General features: G+C 42.7%; 2 protein-coding genes across 4 annotated transcripts; one reads left to right on the forward strand and one right to left on the reverse strand.

The window, feature by feature from the left end:
- The first annotated feature begins 727 nt into the window (after positions 1-727).
- On the forward strand, positions 728-18,217 carry zgc:56622 (uncharacterized protein LOC326033 homolog). 2 transcript variants are annotated; one of them, XM_037106613.1, is made up of 10 exons: positions 735-1,054; positions 5,235-5,411; positions 5,740-5,856; positions 6,444-6,521; positions 6,993-7,109; positions 10,375-10,487; positions 15,201-15,288; positions 15,383-15,466; positions 15,901-15,983; positions 16,060-18,217. In XM_037106613.1, the coding sequence occupies exons 1-10, from the start codon at positions 965-967 to the stop codon at positions 16,091-16,093; spliced, it is 981 nt and encodes a 326-aa protein (XP_036962508.1). In that variant the 5' UTR covers positions 735-964; the 3' UTR covers positions 16,094-18,217. The 2 variants fall into 2 exon arrangements, 1 of the variants encoding a protein (XP_036962508.1); XR_005076408.1 differs by lacking the exons at positions 15,901-15,983; positions 16,060-18,217 and adding an exon at positions 12,109-12,253 and having other exon boundaries at positions 728-1,054; positions 15,383-15,431.
- Positions 16,503-24,727, reverse strand: klhl36 (kelch-like family member 36). Of its 2 annotated transcripts, none has more exons than XM_037106611.1 (9): positions 24,323-24,727; positions 23,992-24,075; positions 23,201-23,395; positions 22,826-22,948; positions 21,760-21,981; positions 21,318-21,623; positions 20,053-20,280; positions 19,692-19,849; positions 16,503-18,872 (listed from the first exon to the last, which is right to left on the reverse strand). In XM_037106611.1, the coding sequence occupies exons 2-9, from the start codon at positions 24,073-24,075 to the stop codon at positions 18,308-18,310; spliced, it is 1,881 nt and encodes a 626-aa protein (XP_036962506.1). In that variant the 5' UTR covers positions 24,323-24,727; the 3' UTR covers positions 16,503-18,307. The 2 variants fall into 2 exon arrangements, with proteins under 2 accessions (XP_036962506.1, XP_036962505.1); XM_037106610.1 differs by having other exon boundaries at positions 24,333-24,722.
- Positions 24,728-26,100: the final 1,373 nt, after the last annotated feature.

Consider the following 26,100-nt stretch of genomic DNA (forward strand, 5'->3'; position numbering starts at 1 on the left):
TGTTGCTGGGAGGTTTAAAAAAAAGATCTGAATAATTCTTTATTTGGAGTTCATTGATTGAATAAACCAACACAAACTGATATATATTCCCATGAGTGCAACAACCCAGGACCATTTATGAAACCTCCTGGACCTTCTAGCTGAATTAATTGAATTTATAGAAGCTCACACACAAAATTAAGAAATATATTATTAATAATTAAAAATATTTCATAATAATGAGAAGAACAATGTACAATGCAGTGAAACTACTCTCCCCTCTCCTCTAACCCATGTTGATGGAACAATGGCCAGCCACTGTACAGAACCCAGGGACCAACTCCGGGAAAATATAAAAAAAAAGTACACTTTATTCTTTCACAAAGCATATGCATTTCAGCACGTTCAATGGCCAAAGTCTATTTATGCCAATTTTCAACAACTTTTAAGGCCTTGATAGACTGGGAGACTCTCATCATTTAATATGATAAATGAAATTCTTTTCCCCACAAATCTAAAGCCTTTATACTGTAGCTGCACAGCACAATGAAACAATAACTCCACCTAATGTTGAACTGGAAATATTACAGTAGATTTTTCTTGCAAAGTGACCCTGCCTGTAGGTGTGTGTTTATGTGTGTGCACTACTACCCCTATGAGACGAGTGACCTTTGCAACATGCTCCACCTCACTCACTGAGCATACACATAAATACTTCAAGTGAAGTACTTTGTGTGTTGTCCAATAATTAACTATTGGACCGATAAGGCAGGAAGAGGAGTGAGAAGTGAAAAAAACTGAGGGGAAGAAAAAGGAGAGGGAGCGAGAAGGAAAGAAACGCTTCAAACAGTAAAGTGAACTCAGCAAAGAACAAGGACGTTGAGTCAGCAGTTGCAGTTTGAGGGGAAAAGAGGAAGAGGAAAGCTGTGATAGTATATTAGTGTGTGCAGAGGTTCTCATTTTGTTTTTCTTGTGTAGTGGTTAAATGGACTCCATGGAGGACACACAGGTGGCCAGGACCATAGAGCTGAATGATGGCACACGTATGCCAGTTTTGGGTCTGGGGACATGGAAGGTAGTCTCAGCTCTCATTCTTGTATCTGCTTTTGTCTGTTAAGAATGTTAAGTTTAACTGCTCACTGTTTCACGTGAGTAACGTTCTTAATTATGCCCTTTAAATAAATGCTTTTTTATGTAAAAGAGTGTTTACTGAATACTGCTTAGAGAGGCTTCTGGTTTGCAGATTGTTTTGTCCTGAGATTTGTTGTGCGATGGCAACATACTGCCTCTTTTTTTAAAGGAACAGTTTGACATTTCATGAACTGAGCTTATTGTTTTCTCATCAGTGGCTACATGGAAAGATTAAAACCAATCTAATGTCTGTGCATTAACAATGGAGCGAGAGGCTCCTCAAGCACTTAGTTAGTTTTGCATGAATACTGGGAAAATGCCAGCCTTGCTCTGTCTGAGGAACACACCTGTAAATACTTCTAAAGCTTAGTAAAACTTAGCTTGTTTGTTTACAATGGATTATTAAAGGCCATAAACCCAAACTACCAAAAACTCAAAACCACATGTCATTATGACTTATTATTTTAACAGAATGTCTGGTTGTTTCTGTGTCTAGATGATGTGCATGCACTCCCTATCTTACTCTATTTACTGTTCATTTCACTTGATTGCTTTTGTGCTGTAGCAATATTTTCACTGTAGGGGTAGTACAGCTCATATCATTCAATTTCTACCTTAAACTTACAAAAAAATCTTATGAGAATAGTTCTCGCCTTCTTGCTGGGAGACAGATGAGAAAATATAAAACTTATGTCTCTGCTTTCAATTTTGAGCTGTCAATGTACTTCTATTGTGCATTTGTTTCAAATGTAATTCCTTTTTTCCATTAAAAATACTTAGCTTAATTGTTTGACAGTTGAATCTTTGAGCATGTCTCTGAGCTGGCATGGGCTCCACAATCCATCCATCCATCCATCCATCCATCCATCCATCCATTCTCATCCGCTTATCCGACCGGGTCGCAGGGGCAGCTGCCTGAGCAGGGACACCCAGACTTCCCTCTCCCTGGACACTTCCTCCAGCTCTTCCGGGAGGATCCCAAGGCATTCCCAGGCCAGCTGGGGGACATAGTCACTCCAGCGTGTCCTGGGTCTTCCTCGGGGTCTCTTCCCGGTGGGGCATGCCAGGAACACAAGATGCCCGAGCCACCTCAACTGGCTCCTCTCCCCACGATGTGAAGGAGCAGCGGCTCTACTCCAAGCTCCTCCCGGGTGACAGAGCTCCTCACCCTATCTCTAAGGGAGCGCCCCGCCACCCTGCGGAGGAAACTCATTTCAGCCGCTTGTATCCGGGATCTTATTCTTTTGGTCATGACCCAAAGTTCATGACCATAGGTGAGGGTAGGAACGTAGATTGAACGGTAAATCAAGAGCTTTGCCTTTCGACTCAGCTCTCTCTTCACCACGACAGACCAATACAACGACCGCATTACTGCGGCCGCTGCACCGATCCGCGCGTCAGTCTCACTCTCCATCCTTCCCTCACTCGTGAACAAGACCCCAAGATACTTAAACTCCTCCACCTCAGGCAGGAGCTCTCCCCCAACCCGGAGGGGACAAGCCACCTTTTTCCGGTCGAGAACCATGGCCTCAGACTTTGAGGTGCTGATTCTCATCCCAGCCGCTTCACACTCTTCACACTGGAGGTCCTGGCTTGAAGGAGCCAACAAAACCACATCATCCGTGAAAAGCAGAGATGAAATCCTGTGGCTCCCGAACCAGATCCCCTCCGGCCTGTGGCTGCGCCTACAAATTCTGTCCATAAAAATAATGAACACAACCGGTGACAAAGCGCAGCCCTGCCGGAGTCCAACATGCACCGGGAACAGGTCTGACTTACTGCTGGCAATGCGAACAAAGCTCCTGCTCCGGTTGTACTGGGACCGTACAGCCCTTAACCCGACCTCGTACTCCCGGAACACCTCCCACAGAATGCCACGAGGAACATGGTTGAATGCTTTCTCCAAGCCCACAAAACACATGTGGACTGGTTGGGCAAACTCCCATGAACCCTCGAGCACCCTGCGGAGGGTATGGAGCTGGTCCAGTGTTCCGTGGCCCGGACGAAAACCGCATTGTTCCTCCTGGATCCGAGGTTCGACTATCGGCCGAATTCTCCTCTCCAGTACCCTGGAATAGACTTTCCCAGGGAGGCTGAGGAGTGTGATCCCCCAATAGTTGGAACACACCGACCGTTCCCCCTTTTTAAATAGGGGGACTACCAACCCGGTCTGCCAGTCCAGAGGCACTGTCCCTGACTGCCATGCAATGTTGCAAAGACTTGTCAACCAAGACAGCCCCAAAACATCCATAGGCTTGAGGTACTCAGGGCGGATCTCATCCACCCCCGGTGCTTTGCCACTGAGGAGCTTCCCGACTACCTCAGTGACTTCGGCTTGGGTGATGAATGAGTCAACCTCTGGGTCCCCAGCCTCTGCCTCCTCTATGGAAGACATGTCAGTGGGATTGAGGAGATCCAGTAAACAGTGTTGGTGGAGGACTGCTTCACCCTCCTGCGGCGCCGGATGGTTTGCCAGAATTTCCTCGAGGTCGACCGATAGTCCTCCTCCATGGCCTCCCCAAACTTTTCCCAGACCCGAGTTTTTGCTTCTGCGACTGCCCGTGCTGCCGCTTGCTTGGCTTGCCGGTACCCATCAGCTGCTTCAGGAATCCCCTGGGCCAACCAGGCTCGATAGGACTCCTTCTTCAGCTTGACAGCATCCCTTACTTCCGGAGTCCACCACCGGGTTCGGGGATTGCTGCCACGACAGGCACCGGAGACCTTACGGTCCATTCGGACGTTTGGGTCTGCCAGGTCTGTCCAGCTTCCAAGACATGCGGCCGGAGGTCAGATGACACGACCACAAAGTCGATCACTGACCTCCGGCCTAGGGTGTCCTGGTGCCACGTGCACATATGGACACCCTTATGCTTGAACATGGTGTTCGTTATGGACAAACTGTGACTGGCACAGAAGTCCAGTAACAAAACACCACTCTGGTTCAGATCGGGGAGGCCGTTCCTCCCAATCACACCCCTCCAGGTAACACTCGGGGTTACTCCACAAGTTTCTGCAAAACGTCATGTTATCCTAGCATGATTTGACAGTGTTCCACAAAGCTTGACATGTTTTGACAGCTATGACAGTTGTAGTGCATGCTGTCATTAAAGCAAAAGGGCAACATACCAAATACTGAGATACTCTTTAATGTACAATATTGTTGTCATAATTAATGGATATTTTTAGAGATACATTTTTTCACTCAAATTGTTAAGCTTATATTATAATTATGGCGTTAGTTCTGAAAAAGAATAGCACTATGTTTGAAAATATGCTAAATAGACTTCTATCTCAGACCTTTTGTTTGAGTGTAGTCCAGTGGCCTAATCTTGAGTGGGAGCAGGTTTATTGCAACCTCAGGTGGTGACAAGTCTCCAGCAATTTTTTTACCTTTGGACAGAGCAAGGCTAACTGAATCCCTCTTTATACAGTCTTTTTGTTAAGCTAACAAGCTGCTGGCTGTAGCTATATATTTAACAGACAAACATGAGAGTGGTGTCATTCTTCTAACTTCCAGAAAGAAAGTGAAAATGGGAATAACCACTGTACTGATATTGTTACCATTAGGACCAGAATGTTTTTAAAAGATATACATGGTGTGTTTCACTAATCATGGAAGTCAACCCTGAGAAGAACAAAACTGACCACATTTCAGTGCAACAGGTTGGAAAAACACACAACAGCTCTAGTCAGATAAGCCATTGTTAGCCGATGCTAAAAACACTAATTGAAAACAATGCATACAGGTGTTTTGCCCACATATGAATGTTGGACAGTACTGTGTGCAAGACTGATTTGATAAAAAACAAATAAGACAGAAGTGCTTATAAACTACATGTCCTACATTTTCAAAGCTGTTACTGCGCCAAGCAGCCATCTTGGATTTTGAAGTCAGGTGAGCTGTGCCTGACTTTCTGATTCAGAAGTCTGACTTCAGGTTCAAGTTAAAATTGTTGACTTGGAACTTAGTAATTCCAGCTTCCAAAAGCAAATGGAGCACACCAAGAATCAGCCTCTTCTAAACTATCCATAATGCATTAGGTTATGTGAACAATATATGTTGGTTATGTTGGAGAGATGAAGAAAAATAAAGACCCAGTTTAAAAATGTTTTACTTGTTGCAGTCCTCTCATCTTCCCCGCACCTCAGTCCAGGGTGCAGTAGAGGCTGCCATTGCTGCTGGGTACCGCCACATAGACACAGCGTACTGCTACAAAAATGAAACCGATATTGGCAAGGCTCTGCGATCCATGATGCAGCAGGGTGTCATCAGGCGTCAAGACATGTTCATTGTCAGTAAGGTGGGTGCTGAGGCGAACAGGTGTTACAGCTGGGCCAGGGTGCAACATGAGGAGGGGGAATTACATCTCACTGTGCCATACTGATACATTTAGTCCGTTTGTATATCTGGCTAAACCTTACACATAGAAAATGGGTGCGTCTTTGATGTTTTATGATTTCATCAAAAATGTTTTGTAGTCATTAAGAGAGAGTCCAGTATTATGTAATGATAATGAGTGTTAACAAATGCTAAGATGTTTAAAGTCTTTTTTGTGCTCAATATGCTGCCTTATATGTTATATATGACTATTGTGTTAACATTCATGTTCTATACTTTTTTTCTTAAAGCTGTGGGATACCCATCATGCCCCAGAGGACATCCCGGTGTGCCTGAATAAGTCCCTGAATGATCTCCAGCTGGACTATCTGGATCTTTATCTTGTGCATTTCCCTGTTGGCCTCAAGGTTAAGCAAAATATCCAAAATAATGTGGTAGAATTAAGATTTTGCTATCAATTAGTGATGCATGGATCAACCCATAACCCATAGGACCCACCAAGTGACAATAGTGAGAAAGCAGTGTAATCTGCAGAGTCACTTAAATATTGATGAGTGCCAGGAGAATGTCCTGTTTCTCATACCCACCCCTCTCCATGCTAGCTTGAGCGGTGCTGTACATTCCAGCAACAAGTGCATCCAGTGAACATGCTTTCAGCTCAGCTGGTGGTGTGCTCGAAGCACTTCACATAGGTTAAATTCTGGAACTGACTGCTCTTTTTCTACTCTTCCACTTCTACTGTGAGTAGTACAGGAAGAGGAAAAGAGTACCAGACTTGGTCACAGTGAGCAGCAGGGCCAGGACCTCAGAGAGCACAATGGCAAACAGTTTTGACCTTTGTCTTTTTGTCAGTCCAATCATTTGTGAAAATATAATTCATAAAGTTGTTTTTGGGTTGGGCTTGGATATGTGTTGGGAGGAACTGTTTAGCCACACATGCTGTCTTTACTTGCAAGAATTTGACTGTTCGTGTGTCCTTTATATTTCCATCCAGAAAATGGGTGATGAGCTTTTTCCAATGAAGGATGGAAATATGCTGACCTCTGACATAGACTACATAGATGTTTGGAGGGTAAGAACACATGCACTCTGTGTTTCAGAGTGCACTGGCAGTACAGATGTACACATAGAAATATTCATATAACAGCTAATAGAATATCTTCAGTTTTTCATGCCAACTAGTAAAAACATAATACAAACAAAATATAAATGGTTTCCTTAAATTTGCAGTGTCTCCCTCAGAGTTAATTTGATAATTGTCTTGTTTTTGATAAAACATACCTCATCCACCTGGCATGGAGAGGAGACCACAGATTAAACCACATAAGTATTTGAGAGAAAACTGTAGACATTTGTAATTGGCTTCATTTTATCTCATCTTCCAAGAGTATTAAGAACATTTAAGCATATCATTAAAAAATAATTCAAGACATAATTGTTGACACACATATTCAATTCATACATGCATATACATACATATATATCATACAATGGCAAATATACTGTATAGAGACCTTTACACTGTCTGTTGTTGTGCTTGTAGGGGATGGAAGCCCTGCAAGCCTCAGGGAAGGTGAAGAGCATTGGTGTGTCCAACTTCAACATCCTGCAGCTGAAGAGGCTTCTTGCTCTGTGCAGGGTGCCACCCGCTGTCAATCAGGTGCTACATTTTGAGTTCCGGATTAGGGTTACATTTCTATAAATGTTTTAAAAAAAACCCTAACATTCAAATGTGTTTGTGTCATATCATGTTCACATTAAATGCACGTGAACTGACTTTTATGTTGGTAGGGGGAGGGGACGTTGGTGGCATTACAACTGAAAAAAATGGCTACCAAGAGACCACTGTGTGATATGGTGTTTTATTATGTGCAGAGATATCTCTGTTTTTGTGGTGGGAGGTACTGGAAATCAATACCTGATCTTTTCCTAATCCTAACCAAGGTGTGTTTGTGCTTAACCCTAACCAGAGCATAAGCACAGTGTTGTCATAACATAAAACATAAAACTGAACATAAAAAAACATGAAAATGCAAAAATACAACATAACGAATTGTAAAGTTTGAATATCTCTGTGGTTTATAGAAATATACATTGTACAAAATTTAGTTACGTGCTGCAACATGGGTGGCAGTGGTGGTGACGGGCCTCGGGGACCCAGACCTTGGTTGCAGAGACTGACTCTGGGGACGTGGAATGTCACCTCTCTTGGGGGGAAGGAGCCGGAGCTGGTGCGGGAGGTTGAGCGTTACTGGTTGGATCTGGTGGGGCCTACCTCCACGCACAGTGTTGGATCTGGATCCAAAGTCTTGGATGGACACTATTCTTCTCCAGAGTTGCCAAAGGTGTGAGGCGCCGGGGCGGGTGTACTCACAAGTCCCCGGCTGAGCGCCGCCATGTTGGAGTTTGCCCCGGTGGACGAGAGGGTCGCCTCCCGACGCCTAAGGGCTGGGGGGAAAACTCTGACTGTTGTCAGTGCATATGCACCAAACGGCAGTTCGGAGTATGCAGCCTTCTTAGAGGCCCTGGCTGGGGCCCTGCAAGGGGCCCCAGTGAGGGACTCCGCGGTCTTACTGGGGGACTTCAACGTGCACGTCAGTAATGATGGAGATACCTGGAGGGGCGTGATTGGGATGAATGGCCTCCCTGATCTGAACCCAAGTGGTGTTCTATTATTAGACTTCTGTGCTAGTCACGGTCTGTCTATAATAAGCACCATGTTCGAACAGAAGGATGCTCATAAGTGTACGTGGTACCAGAGCACCCTTGGTCGAAGGTCAATGATCGATTTTGTGATCGTATCATCTGATCTTTGGCTGTGTGTTTTGGACACTCGGATGAAGAGAGGGGCAGAGTTGTCAACTGATCACCACCTGGTGGTGAGTTGGTTTTGGTGACGGGAATCCCTGGACCGACCTGGTAAGCCCAAACGAGCAGTGCAGGTAATCTGAGAACGTCTGGCGGAGGCCCCTGTCCGAGAAGCCTTCAACTCCCACCTCCGAAGGAGCTTTTCTTGCATCCCTGTGGAGGCTGGGGATATCGAACCTGAATGGACAATGTTCAAAGCTTCTGTTGTTGAAGCTGCAGCTGTGTCCTGTGGCCATAGGGTCTTAGGTGCCTCAAGGGGCGGCAACCCTCGAACACCTTGGTGGACACCGGTGGTCAGGGAAGCCATCTGACTGAAGAAGATGTCCTTTAGGGACATGTTGTTCTGGGGGACTCCTGAGCTGCAGCTGTGGCAGAGGCAAAGCAGTGGGTGTGGGAGGAGTTTGGCGAGGCCATGGAGAAGGACTTTTGGGCGGTGCCAAAGCGCTTTTGGAAAACTATCCTCCACCTCAGGAGGGGGAAACAGGGAACCATCCAAAATGTGTACAGCAAGGATGGGATCGTGTTGATTTCTGCTGAGGAGGCGGCTAATAGGGCGGTGGAAGGAGTACTTTGGTGACCTCCTGAATCCCACTTAGCCACCCTTTGTAATGGAGACAGAGCTGGAGGATGATGGGGTATCATCGCCGATTTCCCTGGGTGAAGTGACTGTGGTAGTCAAACAACTCCACAGTGGCAAAGCCCCAGAGATTGATGAGATACCACCAGAAATGCTGAGGGCTCTGGGTGTTGAGGGCTGTCTTGGTTGACACGCCACATTGTGGGGGGGTTGGGGTCGGTGCTGAAGGAGTGGCAAACGGGTGTGGTGGTCTCTCTCTTTAAGAAGGGGGACCAAAGGATGTGTGCCACTTATAGAAGTATCACACTACTCAGCCTGCCTAGGAAAGTCTACTCCAAGGTGCTGGAAAGGAGGGTCCGGCCGATTGTCAAACCTCGGACTGAAGAGGAACAGTGCAGATTTGGTAGATCCAGGACCAGGTGGAGGGATTATATCTCTTCTCTGGCCTGGGAGCTCCTGGGAATTCCCCAGGCAGAGTTAGCCGATGTGGCTGGGGAAAGGGAAGTTTGGGGCTTGCTACTGAAGCTGCTGCCCCTGCGACCTGATTTTGGATAAGTGGTTGACAATGGATGGATGGATGGACAAAATTTAGTCTGGGGATTATGCTGATCCATGACATTTGAAAACATCAGTAAGACATCACTTGACATTATATGATTGTCATCTTATGTCATGTAATGAATAAGTTTAGAAGATTATTGGCAAAATCATCTCCTCAGCTTGTCATCGATAGATAATGTAATGTGATATTATGTCACAAATACTTAACTCTTAAATTGTCTGGGTTGGGGTTGCTATTTACCTGACATCATATGCTGCTACACAAAATAGCATCATCACATGATGTGGTTGTGTAGCAGCTGATTTTCTGCGTTGTGTTGTGTAGTTAGGAAGTGAGACACACACTGGAGTTGAGCCTCTATGGGAGTTTAATCTTCAGAATGAAGAAAAGAGAACACAGGCGTCACACACACAGAGCCACACTGCAACTCTCCACCGCTCAGCTCCGAGCACACACAGCTCTATGACACCAGGTGGTGCGACGCCAAAACAGCACCCCAGGGGAACAAAGGGGATACAATAGAAAATCACCGTAGGAACCTTTCTTTCTTTCTTTTCTCCTTCCTTTTTTTTTTTTTTTTTTACAGGAGGAAAAAATCATTTTGGGGAAGTTCACAACACAAGAGAAAGATTTTAGGGAAAATAAATAAACAAACCACAATAAGAAATTTTGACTTGGCTACAGTTGCATGACGTTATCATATAATATAAAAATGAGATACACTCACATTACATTTTATACTGTGGTGCACCTAAGGTAATGTAATGTGGAACAAATTATTCCTTGTTCACACTGTTATTTAGGGACAACATTGTGAGACCTATATCTGGTCTTGTTCAGCAGTTAGCTTTAAATCCAAGCTGCCGCCATCAGCATTTATATGTACTGACTTTTTATTTGGTGTTACATTAATCATAGGTGGAGCTACACCCCTACCTGGTACAGAAAGATATGAAAGAGTTCTGTAAATCCGAGAACATCACCCTGACTGCCTACAGCCCCTTTGGCTCACCCGAGAGACCGCCAGAGTTGTAAGACACACAGCATGACTCACACTCTACTGACCAATTCCAAATGAATCAAGAGCCTGGGTGCTTCTGTTGATATCATAAATTTAGATGTGATCATGCTCAGAGGTAATTTAATGATCAATAGAGAGCACATTCATTTAAATCCACTGGGTTTCTTTATACTTCACAGTTAGCACTGGGGGAAAAGCATAATAACTAAGAAATTGTTATGGTATATAATGTTATCTGTCCTTTGTCATCTTTATATCGGCAAAGAGGGTTCAGAGAAAAAGTGCAGTTTTCCTCTGATATTATTTATTTACAAAGGGGTGCTGTTTAGCTCAGTTGGTAAAGTGGGCATGCTGGGTACTGAGGCTTTTCTTTGCTGCAGCGGCCCAGGTCTAGTCCTGGCCTGGGGCCCTTTACTGCGAGTCACTCCCCCTCTCTCTTACCCTGTCATCTCTTGAGCTGTTCTATGAATAAAGCTATTTATATATAATTTATTTACAATCAGGATAAATCTTGGTCACACAGTGTGGAAGATATGAAATGCCTAAATAATTGTGAGTAAAATACATGTCATACATACTGCATTTTCTTATCATCTATATAGTATTTGTGTCAAAATTAAATTATTTTGGGATCCACAGTCAATGGACTGTGAACTGAACTCAGTTCACCAGAATTATTTAGTCTTCATACCAAAGTCTGCCTAGAGACCCAGTTTTAAACTATCATAGCTCAGGGTGACCTACCCTGCACTGAACAGGTAATCAAAACTCCAGGTATTCTCACTGGTACTTTACTACCTAAGAGTGTTGCTGTGCAGACAGGAAAAACAAATACACTATCACATTTCAACATAAAAAAATATCATATTAATGTGATAAATTTCACGTTATAACACGATAATTTGTATTGTTATATCTCATTCACATGATTTGATTAAGTTCAAATTTCAAACTTCACGCTTGGGTTTAGACAAGGGGAGATTTTGCATTTATTGATCACGGTGGATGACATTTTGATCAGGATGTATACAGTAAGGAGGATTTTAAAATGCATAGGGCTGTACAGAGGAACAAATCATTCCTCCTCTCTCTGGAGGTAGCTTCATTTCCCACTGATCATCTGGAGACACAGCTACTGAAAGTCTTATCTTTTTACATGGAGTTTGCCTTTTATAGTGCCAGACAAAGACAATTCTTTGAATTAAGTATTGTCAGGTCTATGCCGCTACAGCATTTACAGATATATATGTGTGTTTTCAGCATTAAAATGTCAAAAATGGCTGGACCTTTTCTATGTTTTGTAGAGTTTTGTACTGGCACCATCCTAAATGTTTTATCCATTGGTCAAACTCAGAAAAATCGTAAGTTATGCCTATAACTATGGATCTATGAGACTGAACGATGACCGTCACCACGGTCTTTACCTTGAGTGAGGCCAAGCCTTCTTAGCTTCAAAGAAGGCTACGATGGCTTGGTTCACCACCTATCAAGCATCCAAGTAAGCGTGCCTCCTCCTCTTGCCAGGAACACCTTGGCCTGTTCTGAGTGACAAGAGATGGTGACAGTCGCTGTTTGGTCTCATATAGCCATAGTAATAGTCACAACTAATGATCATTTTTGACCTCACTCAGATGGCCACCAGGGTCTTTATCTTGGATGATGTTGCAAGAAAGAGAGGGCTCCACTCCATCCCATCATCACCCAGCAGCCGCAAGCAAGACAGCAGAACCCAATGGTGCAGGGGATGCTACCTTAACTCTGTAGAACTTGGAAAAGGTACAAAGAGCATTCCATGAAACTGCTGAACAGATTTCTGAAAGAGAAACCCCTTTTAAAACAAGCCCAAGGAGATGGCTACATGACTGGTGGAAGTGAGCTACTCATTTTCACACAGAGGCGCCGCATTATCGCTGCAGCGAAGGTTCGCCAATCTCCACTGATTTTTGTTCACACAGAGCCAGGCAACTGCAGCGTAAAGACAAACCGCTGTGTAATTCACAAAGCAAGCTGGCGCTGCAGCTCGTAAAGAGGTGTGACGGTACATGGTATGAGGATGTCTGTGTGTTTTTTCAAGGTGTTTCCCCAGGTGTCCTCCTGTTAACCTAAACATGTACCTGCTGATGGTTTATAATCATATGGATGCTGTTATAATGTGTTGTGACTGAGATCCTGACCCACCAAAGTTATGTTTTGCACTCGTGGGGAGGGAGGCTGTTTTCTGGGGGGAAGTTCACTGAAGTCTCAGTCAGGAGGGCTGACCGTTGCAGTGATTTTTTTTCAACACAAACACTTGGTGAGTTAAAGTTTTTTGCCGGGGGCAGAAGCTGTTTTTCTGGCAGAAATGTGAGGAAGAGTCGGGAGGACAAGTGAGAGGACAGACACTTATAATCGACGTATAACTGCGATAATTTTTTCTTCATATAAGTTGCCAAAAACAGTTGAAGTTACTGCATTACTTTTGTTTGTCATGTAATGTTGCTCTGTGAGACATTTCTCTGAATTTAGTTCAGTGAAGGTCCTGTGTAGTTTTCAGAGTGTCAGACTGACATGCCCTTGCTACATGCCACTGGGTTATCCATTCACACTGGTTCGGCTCACCAATGGTGCACCTCTGATACTACCTACAGAGGTGTATCAGCAAAATTTCACCCCTCGCAGCCTCTGAGACTTTCACACAGAGGAGGAGGCGGAGAATTGGCGCAGTGTGAACAGGGCTTCTGTCGACAAATTAGTGAAATAAACACGGTTTAGACACTGGGAGCCCCAATTTCTTTCCACTGAAACAGACAAACAGCTTGGTGTGTGAGCACCTCAGTGAGCACTATAAGCCTTCACTGCCCTCACAGGACAGAAAGTGAACAGGCCAGCATCCCCCTGTGTGAGATCAGGACAGGAAGAAAAGGACTGGATTGAAATGCATTGATCTCAATCACCTCGTGTACTGTCTGAGGGTTTACCACCTTAGGCTAAAATAAGGGATTTGGCCACAGAGACATCCCTGTGTCATCAGCCGTCCATCACAAACAGTCCTCAATAATGGACAGAGCATGTAGCTTACCCACTCTTTTGGATGAACAAATGGCCAATAGGAAAGGGCATTCAAAACCAGTGCCTCCTTGGCCACGGGGGGCCATTATTAGGACCCTGTAATGGCCTAGCTTGATCCTGTGGAGTACCCGGGAAAGCAAAGGGAATGGAGGGAAAATGCAATTCTGAAATATTTTGAAGCTGCGGACCAGCAAGCAGCATGGCCGCCTTCAGCACCACTGGACCAGGATATTTAAGTTTGAAAATGTTTTACAATTTAAGATAAACATTTTTGAGGAACACTGCATCAGTTTCACGTATTGACATATAGAGGATCCCCATTGTTTACCTTGTATTTTCATTTTGCTAGGGTGGGTCAACTTAAGATGTTTGATTTTAATTTGAGAGGTTTTCACGACTCTAGCCTGTTTTCCTCTAAAAATGTAATAGATTGTTGGTTAGGAATCTGTCCATTGTAGATTGACAAGATAGGGGCCCCCAAACAACATCTTGCATAGGGCCCCCAAAAAGACAAAAACGGCCCTGACCGTAGTCTAGTTCTCCCTCTTCTTCTCCCCTCTACCTACTGTAATGTTATGCTCACAAAGTGAAGTGCAATACATTTCCACTCCAGCTCCAGTCAGAAGTCTGCATTACTGTACAAAACCACGCTATGGTGGAAATGCTACTATACACTCAACAATGGAGGTTACTGGAACAGATCATGGCTGCAGTCAGCAATCATCTTAATTAAGGAGTGAAGAGAAAGCCATTTTTGAATCTTGAAAACAAAATGTAATCTCTGAGCTCTCCTCTTGTCGGAAAACACTCCAGGTCAGAGCAGAATCCTGTGTGACTAAGGTGTTTATTTTCTAGAAAGTCTGGCTCTGCATGTGTGCACTCTGTTTCATAACACTCGGCAAATGTATTTAGTTTTGTTTTTAAGGAGAGACCACTACAGCGGCAGATATTACATATTGTGAATTTACTTATGACATGGTATAATCATACATAAAAATAAGTACATATTGCAGTGGCTTCTGCAAATTTTCAATCTTCCATAGTTCAGTGGTGTGCATAACGCCAACATTTAAAGTAATACTTGCTGTAGATTATTCCCAGTGCAAACTCTTCTGTCCAACTTTGTCTACTTTACACACCTCAGATCACAAATCCTCTTCTCTTCTCTTCTCTTCTCTTCTCTTCTCTTCTCTTCTCTTCTCTTCTTACAATGCTGTTTTAAGTTTTTGCTATCCTCACAAACTCACCCTAAACTCCTAACTGATCAAAAGATAAGCAGATGAGGATCCTTGGCTCTACCACTTTTAGAACTTTGGATGTTGTGGAGGATAATGCTGATGTAGTCTGACATTGTGAGGTTAAGAGGACATCAGAGCTCACAACCCCTAGCCTTATTGTTTAGCCTTATCTGATCTCCTACCTCTGAGCTTGAGTTTAGTAAGAAGTAGTCTGATGAAATCCATATTTCATACAGAAAAATATGAGCACAATTGAGTGTAGATGGTAGGTAGGTTCTCTGATGTCTCAGAAGAACAGACTAAAATGAACTGCTGTATCAGTGCTGAGAAATATGGAGCAATGACTTTTGAGGAAATGTATTATGACTACCCATCTGAGTCTTGAATTTAAAAAATCAAAAATCCTTTACCAGTCTTGTTATCTTCCCTGTCTTCAGGCTCAGAGGAGAGACCGATCCACACAAGCTCCTGGATGATCCAGTTGTAGCCGATATAGCCAAGAAGCACAGACGCAGCCCTGCACAGGTCAGTGTGATCCAGTGAACTGTAAGTGTGTGTGTGTGTGTGTGTGTGTGTGTGTGTGTGTATTCCTTTGTCAGTGATGCTGGTGTTCTCCTAGGTACTGCTGAGGTACCATGTGCAGCAGGGTATTGCAGTCATCCCTAAGAGTGACAAACCTCATCACATCCTTGAAAACACGAAGGTAAAATCAGTGAATTTGTTGCATTAATGTTTTTTACTTGTCTTCTCTTCTCTTTCTCAAATGCCTCAAAATACTGTAATACTAAACAACACTAGAAAGGGTATTGCGTATAGTATACATTACTCTTTATAGATCCTTTATATTTTATTACATTTTAATCAAATTTTTTAACACATTATGCAAATTATTAACAGGCATTACTTAGGTCACAGATACATGTTTGTTTTTTTTCATTTAAATTCCATGCAACAAGAAATTGCAATAACCTCAATTGTTTAAAACAAATAAACTGCTACATTTCAAGCGCACCTGTGTGACCAATGAAAATGATGCACTCTACAGGTTTTCGGGATGAGAAACTATAATCATCTGTATAGCTGCCTGTAAAATCCAGTTGTCAAAATCCGTTTCATTGTTTGTGGTGTTATGTGCAGATCTTTGATTTCAGTCTGACTGAGGAAGACATGAGAGCTCTGACAGGACTGGACCGAGGGTGGAGATCCTGCATGTCGGAAGAGTAAGTTTTCACAAATTTTTTGTGGCTGCAAGGCGAAGCTATCCTCATAGTCTGGCATCATTTTTCTGTTTTTCAGAGTCAAGTCTCATCCATACTACCCCTTTGTTTAAGGCTACCAGGGGAGTGGAGAGAGATGACGGCATTCTGGATCTACTACAACCAGCCCACTGACACACTGCCTACACACAGCATCACACACTGCCAGTCATCAGTGACGTGTTTAACTGAAGATTTTGAAGACGTTTCAGTCTTCAAATATGAACATAATGAATGTGACAAATATCAGGGCACTGATAAATTCTTTACTTATTCTATACTTAAAACTGTGATGATCTTCTCTAAAGTATAAAATACTTTGTTTTCACACAATTATTATTCTTTTTATCCATCCATCCATTATCTGTACATTATATGTACGCCGCTTAATCCTCTGCAGGGTCGCGGGGATTATTCTTTTTAATTTGACAATTTCACAAAAAACAGTTTAAAATAAATAATCAATCAAAATCCAAATCCAAATAATCTGGAAACATTTTATTAAAATATACAATACTGAACACATTATAATTTAATTACATACACTTTCTGTTAATGTGCATCATGGTAGGCTTCTCAAAATAGATCTTATAAAAGCATGCGATGTGCTTTGGTGGGAGACATATGGGTACAGTCAAGCCTTCAGTCTGCAGATTTAGTTTATATATGTCCATATACTTAGAAAATGACACATGAATAATTGTGTATCTAATTCATTGCAGTTTTATACTCTTTAGAGGTATTAGTTACAATATCCTTGTTGGGACTATATCACTGCTAATGCTTTTAGTAGTGAAAGCCAGACTGACCTTGGAGCAGTAGTGAAGATTCTGAAGGACAGGAATGACCCCGTGACTGACAGAGGAACAGCACGAATCAGTTTGTCCAGTGCTAATGCTCAGGCATACTGTAGGTTAATCAGCTACAGTTGTTGTAACATATGCTCCATGAATAAAATCTGACTTAAATGCACTCTTTACCAAACAAATTTATGTTGTTTTTGCACTGGTCAAACCTCTGTAACAACAATTTGTTACAGCCTTGCGTTAACTCCATTATAGCCATATCCATTCTTGCCAGTTATCCATTCTTGAATGGCACATATGTGGTATAAACTAATGGCAGCAGATTTACCTGTTGAAAATCAGTCATTTCTCAAACAATTGATGGTTGAATTCAGACAGGTTTCAGCCAATTAGCTTGTTCATTCCAAGTATGGGCAACTACCATCAATGTTGTCTTATTAAATTATTTCAATTAATTAATCTTTGATACAATGCGTTGGACATATCAACATTTTTGGGAAAGGAGAACTCAAAGTATTATCAAACAATAATTTGGTGGGCCCCATGAAATACTGATGACCTCTTAGGGGGTCGTGGACCCTTTGTTGTGGAGCCAGGATGTAGAGGACATGGAGATGAAGCACTGCTTCTGTATTGCAGTGAAGAGCAAGTTAGTTAGCAGTGGACTACATCTGCAGCTGGTGTGAGGACACAAGAGGACTCTTGAAAATGTTAAACTTTGCAATATTTGTGGTTCTGCCCACTATGACGTGTGGATTGTATAATAATTGGCTCTTGGCTTGAAATTTGTTGTCACATGATGCGTAGCCTACATTTTAGGATCAAGACACTGTGGCAGGTTTTTCTTTTACTTATGTAATGATTTCAAACAATCAGAATTTTACAAAAGAATCTACCTGCACTACCAATTTTATTTTGACCTTCTTGTTGTCTTTCCTTTGTAAATGTGTAGATTTGTCCACAGTGCTGACTACAGTATCACTCTAACCATTAATCATGTCTTGCAGGTTAACGCTAAATATTAACCCTCTGTTCAGCCTTTGAGCCTCAACCAGCCCTCATTCACACTTTAAAGTGACTATGAGGAACTTTCAGCGCCCCCCTTTGACACAAGCACTATGACATCAGTGCCTGCTGTCATAAAGATCTTTGCTAGCATGGGCTAGCAATGTTTGCACTGGTGTTGGAAGTAAGTGACAGACTGACGGGACTGTTTCATAAACACTTAAAAGTTCCTCATAGTCCAAAACACAGAGTGATGTCTGAATGCAAAAGTATACTTTTGAATCTAATGTACTGAGGAAACAAAAAGGTGATATGTGATTCTGGAGTGTGGAGTGCCTCTTGGCTTGCAAGAAAATATTTCTCTTTTATTAAAGATTTTGAATCAGAGGAGGATGACTTAAGCACTGTCTGTCTCAGTGAGCATCCCTTTTGTTTATGCACAAAGAGCAAGTCCTTCAGCACTGTTGTTACATTGGGTTAGACATTCCTTTCACTCCTTGGTCTCATCTTCTTTTCCTCAGGAGATGGTGATGATGGTGAGGGCCTCACAGTGCACACACATGCTGAGGCCCCTGCGATGCGTTTAGGCAGGTCTGGCCCTCTGGACCATGTCCCCTTGTCAGGGTTATAAAACTGTGTGGCTCTGGAGAACGCCATACTTTCCCAGCTGTATCCTCCAAGAACATAGATCCTCCCTGCCCAGACTGCAAGCCCTGCCTCACTGTTAGGCAGCAGCAGTGGTGCCACCCGGGTCCACTGGCCACTGTTTGGGTCGTAGGACTCCACCTGCAGGATGTCAAAGCGCTCTGTGGTGTCTTCGTGGTCATTGCTGCCGCCAATTGCGTAGATAAGGTTGGTGAGGGAGGCCATGCAGTGCCAGCCCCGGGCCAGAGACATGGGTTGGCGCTCCATCCATCCATCACTGCCCCGTGATGGATCATAACTCAGGACATCTCTGCGGTATGGGCCAATCTGATAGTCATGACCACCTGAGATGTAGACTATGCCACAGTGGACTGTGCCAGCATGGCCATAAGTAAACCTGAAATAAGACAGAATTAAAAAGCAAAGACTTTTGAATAAAAATTGGTTTCTTATGAAATATTCACCATGATGAAAAATAATCAACTGGAGTTACCACCTTGTGGTGAAACGCCTCGACCCAGCAGTCACGATGCTGGCCCTGAGGTGCAGCATTGAATAATGGCCAGAACAGTTTTTGCAGGATAGAATATTATAATTAGGGATGCATGATCTGGATTTTTTTCAGCCGATACTGTAACTGATAATCACCTGACTATCGTGACCCGTACTGATAAAATAATCGATAACAGAAGCTACCAATTTTTACCCTGTAGTATATGCATACCTAAGTTGAAGAAAAGCTAAGATATAGTGAGCACAACATTTGTTCAATTGACATTCCATAGTTGTGATCAGACTTAAAAAAAACCGACTAGACCAGTGAGGACATGTGTGGCTCATGTCTCCATTGTGTAGCTCTACACAGGTGGGTTATGAGTGCGACAACAGCTTGTTTGTTGTTGTTCTTCTCTGTTTTTACTGGCTGCTCGTAAAACAACTTTAAAGGTGCACACAACCACCTACTGTGTGTATATGCTCCACTTGTTGGGTCAAAAAAAGCAATATGGCTCCATATTATCGGCTAGATTGATCTGCTATAATTACTTTGTCTCCTGATAGCCAATAATGTATATTTTCCAACATCCGGCCAATAATTGATCATCTTGACAAGATTTGTAGCCACCATTTATGAGAACACATCCTCATGTCTGCAGCACACTATAATGGAAAACCATCCATCTGATACATTTCCCCAGTGATACTCGTTCCTTCATACCTGGGCAGTCCTGCCACGTAGGACCAGCAGTCCTCAGCAGGAAAATAAACCTCCACAGAGGACAAAGCTCCGCCGTCGTTCCTCCCACCCACAGCGATCAGGCACTCTCCAACTGCCCCCAAGTAAAAATCCACTCGCCGCTGGTTCATTGGTGCACCCTTCAAAAACATCACACTGACATTGTGTCTGGGCTACTGCTTCAAGACAGTAGAAATAATGGCAGCTTGAGGGCAGCGAATTTACTGACACCTTCCCATATTACCTCTTACACAGAATGTTTTTCACTATATTCTGTAGACATGTATTTGTAAGCTGGATAATAATAGATAAGGAGAACAGAATTGACCCTGTGGTACAGTACCTTGGTCCACTCATTGTGGCGAGGGTCGTATCTGTACAGCAGGTTACAGGCAGCGTCTCCACCATTGTCCCTGGAAGAGCTGCCTCCTGCAGCAAAGATAAAGCCCCCCAGCACTGCCAGGGAGTGGTGGCTCCGCTTAGCTGGCAGTTCTGTTTCCACCTCCCAGCTTCCTGTTTCACTGTCCAGCCGGCAAACATTGGCACTGAGCTCCTCTCCACGTTCTGACACCTCGCAAGGTAAAGAGAGGAGGTTAGAGGAATCAAATGAGATGTCTGTTCTGCTGAGTTTCAAGGGTTACTAAAAACACAAAACTTTTAAGCAGTTAGTTGTAACTTGTCAAATTTCAGGATCAGCTGCCAATGCAGAGTCTCAAGGTCATTTAGGGAGGTTCAAGTCAAGTCAGGATTCTTATCATATCAAATCTCGAGTGTTTCAGGACAAGTTCAAGTCATTCCACAAGTCTTTGAACTGAAAGCCACAAGTCAATCAAAAGTCCAAGTCGAGCAATGCTTCTTATGACAGCAAGTCTAAAGTCAGTTCTTCTCGGGCAAGACCGAGTCAGGCTGCAAGGCTTGAATGGCAAGACTCATTTGAAATAAGTTCTTTTCATGTCATAATCTAGTCTGGTGTAAAATCTTTAAGGACAAGTCAAGCAACCGTCTCAGGACTTGGCATAATAAGTCTCATGTCGAGTTGCAAGTCTTCATGAAAATGGCTTGTATGGCTGTTTAAAGCTTGTCAGCATTTGTCTTAAATAGTTTTTATGGTTACAAGTTGTCAATTACAAGGTCAACACTTAAATATATTTTGCATCAAATCAAGTCTCAAGTCTTTATTTTGGCTAATCAAGTAGAACTGAACTCCAAAGCTCTACCAGCAACTCAACAATTTACATTTATAGAACATTTTTCACTATGGCTGTATCATTTAGAAATTGCTATGAAAGAAACTCCTTTTTCTTATAGAATTAAGAGGAACCCATTTTGTTTTCACTAAAAGCGTTAGCACACACCCCATCTGATGTGGGTGCGTGTTGAGGGTGTGAATAACGTCTTCTCATATCAATTTGGGATCTCAGGGCTTCCAAGAAATACAGTGACAAGCTGTATGGAGCCATATTATGTTTTTTTCACTTGCTGTAAAACAAGTCCCCCAGATAGCTCAGCTCTTTAGGAGAAAGCTGCTATGCGTTTTTTTCTGTGACACTTCTAACTGTAACATAACTGTTAAACTTAATTTAACAATTAACAGATTTACATCTGTACCTCCCCTCCAATCAGCAGCAGTCGTTCCACTCCTTCCCTCAGCGTAGTGTGTCCTGTTTGTAGGAGTGGCTGGGCGCTGGGCCTGGCATGGTACACCAGTGCTTCCTCCACCACAGCCTCGCAGCCAGCTTCCTCCGGCAACAGGGCCCGCACTGCTGGTAGCACCCGGTCCACTAAGTCCCCCACTGGCATCAGAGGAAAGCGGATGTGGGACAGAAGTTGGCTGGCGTGGATCGACCGCTCGGGACTCTGGCTGAGCCACTGCAGGGCGGCCTGAAGAAGTGCCTGCTCATTGTCCTGTTGAACCTAATGATGAAGAGAGGAGCTCAGAGAATGATCATAGTGATGATCATGATCTGAATCCGTTGTTGTGTTGTTTTTTTTTTACCAAGGGTCAGAAAAAACTTTCAGTTTTCACACATGAACAACGTAGAGTATTTACCTGGCCGCTGGAGAGGTAGAAGGTGAGTTTGTGTACAGGAATGTCACGAAGGAAATCAGGGGTGAAAGAGAGCGTAGCGAAGCGTGCAAGGATAAAGCGGTCGATGAATGTGTTGAGTCTGTCCAGACTGTAGAGCAGAGCCAGCTCCTGCAGGTACAGGTAGTTGTCCTCAGTCACCTCCCGCTCTAGGTACTGGCAGCAGAAATCCACCACTCGCCACATCTGAACAACAGCAGTGCAGCTATATGACACTGTAAACAGCTCTAAACAGCGCTTTCTTAAAATTCATATTAATGTTTTTTTATGCAACCTATGAGGCACTGATCAGTGGTACATAAACAGCAAATTGATGTAACACAATATAACATACAGTAGTTCAAAAATATAATGTTTCACTAGTTTAAAACACACCTACACACTGTTATAAACCGGCCTTAAATACGCATAGTGTTTAATGCAAAATCTTTAAGAATAGGGCTCCACATCTGAAAAGAATGACAAATGCTTCGCTCGCCAGCCTTTCCATTTATAGCAACATCAAGAATAAAGAAAATGAATAAGAGTCGTAAACTATCGTATATTTAATGTAGTTGAGTATTAAAAGTGAAAGTAAAAATAAATTCTACATATCTTTACATGCATATTATGAATTAAACAGATGATCAGATCAGATATCCTGCGTTATTTGTTTTGATCTTATAGTTTGATTCGATAAATCCATTTAAATTACTACTACTTTGGATCAGAATATGATCTACAAAGTAACTAGTAACCAAAGTTATCAAATAAACTGTAGCTGTGTGAAACACACATTATTTGCCTCCAAAATCTGCTGAAACATAGCGGCAGAAAATGGAAATATTCGAGTAAAATACAAGTACGTCAACACTGTTCTTAATTAAAGCACGTTGGTAAGTGTACTTGGTTACAAGTTAACTGATTCAGTTTGGTTGAAAATAGGGGCAGTGATGCATTTTCACCTTTATGTTTTGGCTTACAGCTGAGCAAAAAAGATTCAAAAGCTAGTTCTTTATTGTCACGTGTTGAACAGAGACATGTGTCCTACCTGCAGAAGGTGGGCGGCTTCCAGCACATAGTCAATGTTTCCTCCATCTAATGGCAGCTCCCCGCTGTACAAGAAGTCCACTACAGCCTTCAGACCAATGTAGGACATCCCGACCAGCTCCACCTGCAGACAGGACGAGGACAACAGAGGTGAATCAGGGGTCAGACATATGATAATGCACATGTGCACCATCCATCTGCACATTTACAGAGTGAGAGTGTTATCTTATTGACATTACCACATGTTAATTGACACAAAGAAAATAAAATGAGACATAATGGAGGAAACACACACTAAGTAAGAGGGACCAAGACAAAGGATGTTCAAATGATATACTGTAGAAAAAAAAAAGGCTCTGTTCAGCATCCTAAGTACCTCGTCCTGGCGCTCTTCCCTCATGCCCGAGGTGAACATAGAGTGGAAGTATGGGCTGGAGATGGCCAGCAGGGCTCGGTGAGCAGGGACCCGCTGGTCGTCAGCCACCAGCACCACGTCACAGAACTGGCTGCGGTGCCGCTGCTCATTGAGACCCTGCAACATCTCCAAAGCTTGATCCACCCAGCGGAACACCTGCAAACACAACGCCGCAATGTGGTTCTGATGAGGGCAACAGGCAATTTATAGGATTACATTCAGCTTCCACAAAGGGCTTTAAACTTTAAACAAGCACGTGGGTGATGCAATCCACACTCCTGTTGACTGTTTCATGCTCTCATCTACTTATTGATAGCACCAAGAAAGGAAGATATGCAGGGCCGGGGAAGATAAATATGATAGCTGATGGAAAGAATGCATGTTTAAAATATTCAGTGTAGGTTCTGCTTACTGCAGATTATACCCAGCAAAGGCTTTGTTCTAACAGCTGAAACACATCACTATGTGGACAGTCCAGTGAGGCCTGTTTGCTAACAGTCTGGTGCAGTTAATAAGTCTATAGTAATATGAGCAATGGAGAGGACAGGTGTCAGCTTCATGGATGAGGTTCCTCGGTAGACAGAGGAAACTGACACTTGTCTGCACGTATGACAAAACAGCTGGCAAAGCACTTCTAAACACTTACTTCTGTGTGGATCTCACTGTGCGTGGATGTGACTATGTGGATCTGTGTGGATGTGACTGTGGATCAGCTCTGTGCTCAGTCCTTGCGCTGACACTGAGGCACTGACCTTAGATGATTCACTGATGCGCTGAGGCCGACACACACGGCTCGGTTTGCCACTCTCCATTATGTCCCCAGAGGCAGGCATCATCTGCACACACACACACACACACACACACACACACACACACACACAAACACAGAGAGAGCTTTTACAACACTTCTAACAGGACACCTATTAACTTTTAATCTTTCTATGCTGTGAGGACATTTGGTCTTCATACTGTAACTAGAGAGGAGAGAACACACACTGACACACGCAAAGCGTCAGTGGCCATCACTAAGTTCAGTCACTATCTGATTCACAGCCAAGAATGATCCAATTATTATAAACTGACTTGTGCTTACATTTGGCGGTACGATGGAGCAGAGGGCATCTGTTACAGGTGACGCAGCTTAGCTCATGAAGGAGGACAGCTGTATATTTGACCGACGATACAAACTGGCCTGCTTTCTGAAAGAGCCTTTGTGAAAAGTCTGTCCTTACACAGACATGTTCCTGTAAAGACATACTATCTGGAGGGCGCTGCACTGTGTAGCATCTTGTCAGCTAGCATGGAAAACAAACGGACTTCCGGTTAAGATTTTCAAAATGAACTCCTTTGTCTCATGAAAAGGAAAAAAAAATCATTCATGAAGTGTTAATGAGGAAAAATCGAGATACATTTGGTCAATTTAAGCATAATCCAAAAAGTGGGATGGCGTCTTATGTATATTTCTTGTAAACTCAGACGTAATATGTTCGGTGTTTTTCGGTTGAAGCTATTGCTACAAAATATTGTTTTAAAAAACTGCAGTCATAAACTTAAGGGTTTTTTTTTTTTTACGTAAAGACAATGCTGTCAGGAACCACTGATCACTGAAAATGTAACTGTATCATTTCACTTTAAAAAGTCATCACTCCTTTGTTTTGTTGTTTTATTTTGAAGTCAATATTTTTTCAGCATTCTCATTAACGACACTGCCTGAAAGCTCTCCAGGAAGTAAAATACAGCCAATGGACCAATCACAGCTAGCTTCGTGTGAGTACGTTCAAGACGGCCAGCGTTACAGAACGTTTTAAAGATATTCTTTTAATGCTTTATTGCTTTTATATTCTTCCTGCTGGGATGCATATCTACATAAAGCATGAGGTCCGTAAATGCAACAGAATAACTACACACTAGAGACTAATAAAACGTGAAAGTCTTTATTAGGAAAAAACAACCCTAGTTTCTCATAGGCTTCTCAATATTCAATGCAGTCTAATTCTGAAACATTTCCTGATCTACTGTGGCCAATGAGCAGGTTAATGTACTACTACTAATGGCTTGATTTTAATGCAAATTTCGATGGCTGAGAAAAACAAAACAACACAGAGACAAAATTAGAGATGTACATATGTACCCATGGAGAATATACACAATAAAGCAAGGAGATCTTTCTCTTAAAAAGCATGAAATGTCAGTTTGAAGGAAAAATAAAACATATATCAATAAAATGTATCAATACTCACTACTATTTCATGGGGCCCAATCTCACAATTCAAAATTGGACTAGTAATTGAACTAAATAGGGACATTCAACCAACAGAACAAGTCAACATGAAGCATCTGGATGGGAGCCAATCCTTAGCTAAATCCTAAGAAAGTGACCATAATTAGAGGTTGGCAGAGGTCACTATATGGATTCAAGGAAGTCAGCGAGGAAATACATCTGTAATTGTCACATAAAAAATTAAAACAGAGGTATATTTAAAATATAGAGGTATATCTAAAATATAAAACCAATGGAGGTAAACAATATCAGAGTTTTTAAAGTCTTTTCCAAGTTTAATGACCCTGTCTGATAATATACAAACTTTGATAACACCAGCAGCTTGTTTTGTTAACTGACAGGCTGATAAGCAACACACGATCAACATTTGAGTTTTTTTTTAATGATACATATTATATGTAATGTATATAATGTGTAACGTGAAAGTAAAATATCTGCAACTTGTAACATTACTGTATTTATGTCAACATGTCACAAGAGTCATAAACTCTGACGACGGGATGGGCTGTTGGTGGACCAGCAGGTGGCGCGATGATCTGTTCACCCAGAACCCAGAGTGACAGAACTGAGACCTGGTTGG

This window comes from Acanthopagrus latus, chromosome 8 (genome assembly GCF_904848185.1).
Source record: "Acanthopagrus latus isolate v.2019 chromosome 8, fAcaLat1.1, whole genome shotgun sequence".
Taxonomy (NCBI): Eukaryota; Metazoa; Chordata; class Actinopteri; order Spariformes; family Sparidae; genus Acanthopagrus; species Acanthopagrus latus.